The sequence below is a fragment of the Amphimedon queenslandica genome, unplaced genomic scaffold, assembly GCF_000090795.2.
Source record: "Amphimedon queenslandica unplaced genomic scaffold, v1.1 AMPQUscaffold_6200_Cont21838, whole genome shotgun sequence".
Taxonomy (NCBI): domain Eukaryota; kingdom Metazoa; phylum Porifera; class Demospongiae; order Haplosclerida; family Niphatidae; genus Amphimedon; species Amphimedon queenslandica.
In genome coordinates, this window is record NW_003553505.1 from 1 (window position 1) to 1,824 (window position 1,824).

Genomic DNA, 1,824 nt, shown 5'->3' on the forward strand with positions numbered 1-1,824 from the left:
GCCACTGCACTAGCCACGAGGTACTGGTAGACATAATAATGAAAAATAATCGATTTTAATGAATTTGGTGCGCGGCAGTATGCGGGCGGGCAACGGGAAACTATGAATTTAATTGGAGTGGCCTTATCATTAATGCATTTTTCATTGTTAACTAATTTGTTACTTTATAGCTATAAGAAGTTTAAAGTCACTTCAATTATTATCGATACCATTCAACCTACTAACTGATCTACCACAAGGGTACAGGATTAATGTTAATAACTACTGTATTTAATGTTACTAAAAATAGATTGTTTGAGCTGTACTCATTAGAGGAGCTTGATGTATCACACAATAGCCTCCAATGGATATCAAGGGACATACAGCAACTGTGGTAATGAGTGTTACTATTAATAGTAACAGTAATGATTCTATATATAGCACCAGAAGGTTCTAAAACCATTCAAATGTAGTAATAAATCATTTTATTTATAGTAACAGTGCTGTTCTATTTAGTAATAAACTATTCTATTTATAGTAACAGTATTGTTCTATTTATAGTAACTTAAAGAGGCTCAATGTGCAGTGTAATCAGTTATCAGGACTACCAGTTACTACACTAAACATACAATTACAGCAACTACTGGTGGATAGTAACTACTTCCATCAGTTACTGTGGAAAGAAAACACACACAACTCACCACAAGTAAATAATAATAATAATAATAATAATAATAATAATAATAATAATAATAATAATAATAATAATAATAATAATAATAGTAGACACTTACCTTTCATTCTTCAGTTGTGTTCTGCTCCTTGTCTGTACACAGTAATGAATAATGAACAACTTAAGTGGAAAGATGATCATGTTATTATCCATTGACATTAATTTTAATAATTCAATTAATAACAATAATAATAATAATAATAATAATAATAATAATAATAATAATAATAATAATCAGAATGTGTGTACGTATAATGGTTTCATTGATGATTCTCGTGTCATAATGAAAACTAACAGAATATCATCAACAAAATAATAATAATAATAATAATAATAATAATGATACAGTACAAATTTGAAAAAAGTTACAAACAGAGAAAAGGAGAGAGAGAGAGTGAATTTGATCCTATGGCATATATATATAAACTTTCCTACAATAAAACAATACAAAAAGAAAAATCTAAATTTCTGAAGAACAAAACACAAAATTTGCAAGCACTTTCATACTCAAAAAGTACAAAAAATGGTACACAATTACATGTACATGTACAATAAATTAATCTTATTCATTCATTTATTATTATTGCCTTACCTGTCATCAGGTGATCTTGATAGATAATCTCTTTCAATTAAACTTTCAATTCTTCTCTTAATGATCATAGCGTTAGGAGGGAACCGGTTCTTAAGTTGTTCCACACACTCGGCCACTAAACTGTTGTGAGGGAGTCTCTTACGAGCCTTCATTATACGAACTATAGCAGCTTCAATTCTAACCAGTAGCTAAGGAACAACGAATCATGTGTACTATAGTACAGGGACTTTGAGATCCAATTTGGGAGCAACTTTAAGAATTCATTAAAAAACCAAATTTGATTGGAATCAGTCCAAACTTTCCATGCAATATACGAACATGTATATGTATTTTTAAAATTATAAAAATAGAGAATTTTCTCCTTTTCATTTTGAGCAAAATTTGGACAATGACCCTGTACTGTACAAGGACTTTGGCCTAATTATTGAGCAACTTTAAAAATTGATAAAGAGATGACTACAGTAGGTAAGATTAAGTAGGATACTCGTGTTTTCTATCATCATCAACTTTCTGTCTTGTT

General features: G+C 29.5%; 1 protein-coding gene and 1 long non-coding RNA gene across 2 annotated transcripts; one reads left to right on the top strand and one right to left on the bottom strand.

Annotated features, from left to right (window-relative positions):
* The first annotated feature begins 143 nt into the window (after positions 1–143).
* Positions 144–704, top strand: LOC109592134 (uncharacterized). The gene is made up of 3 exons (XR_002190192.1): positions 144–240; positions 290–373; positions 541–704. It is a non-coding gene; the product is annotated as an uncharacterized LOC109592134 (long non-coding RNA).
* A 395-nt stretch (positions 705–1,099) lies between these two features.
* LOC109592133 (cullin-3-B-like) lies at positions 1,100–1,820 on the bottom strand (the record flags this gene model as incomplete). Its single annotated transcript, XM_020007672.1, has 3 exons — positions 1,100–1,143; positions 1,305–1,481; positions 1,789–1,820. Coding segments are annotated over 3 exons (234 nt in total), but the record flags the coding sequence as incomplete, so codon positions are not given.
* Between the last annotated feature and the right edge of the window lie 4 nt (positions 1,821–1,824).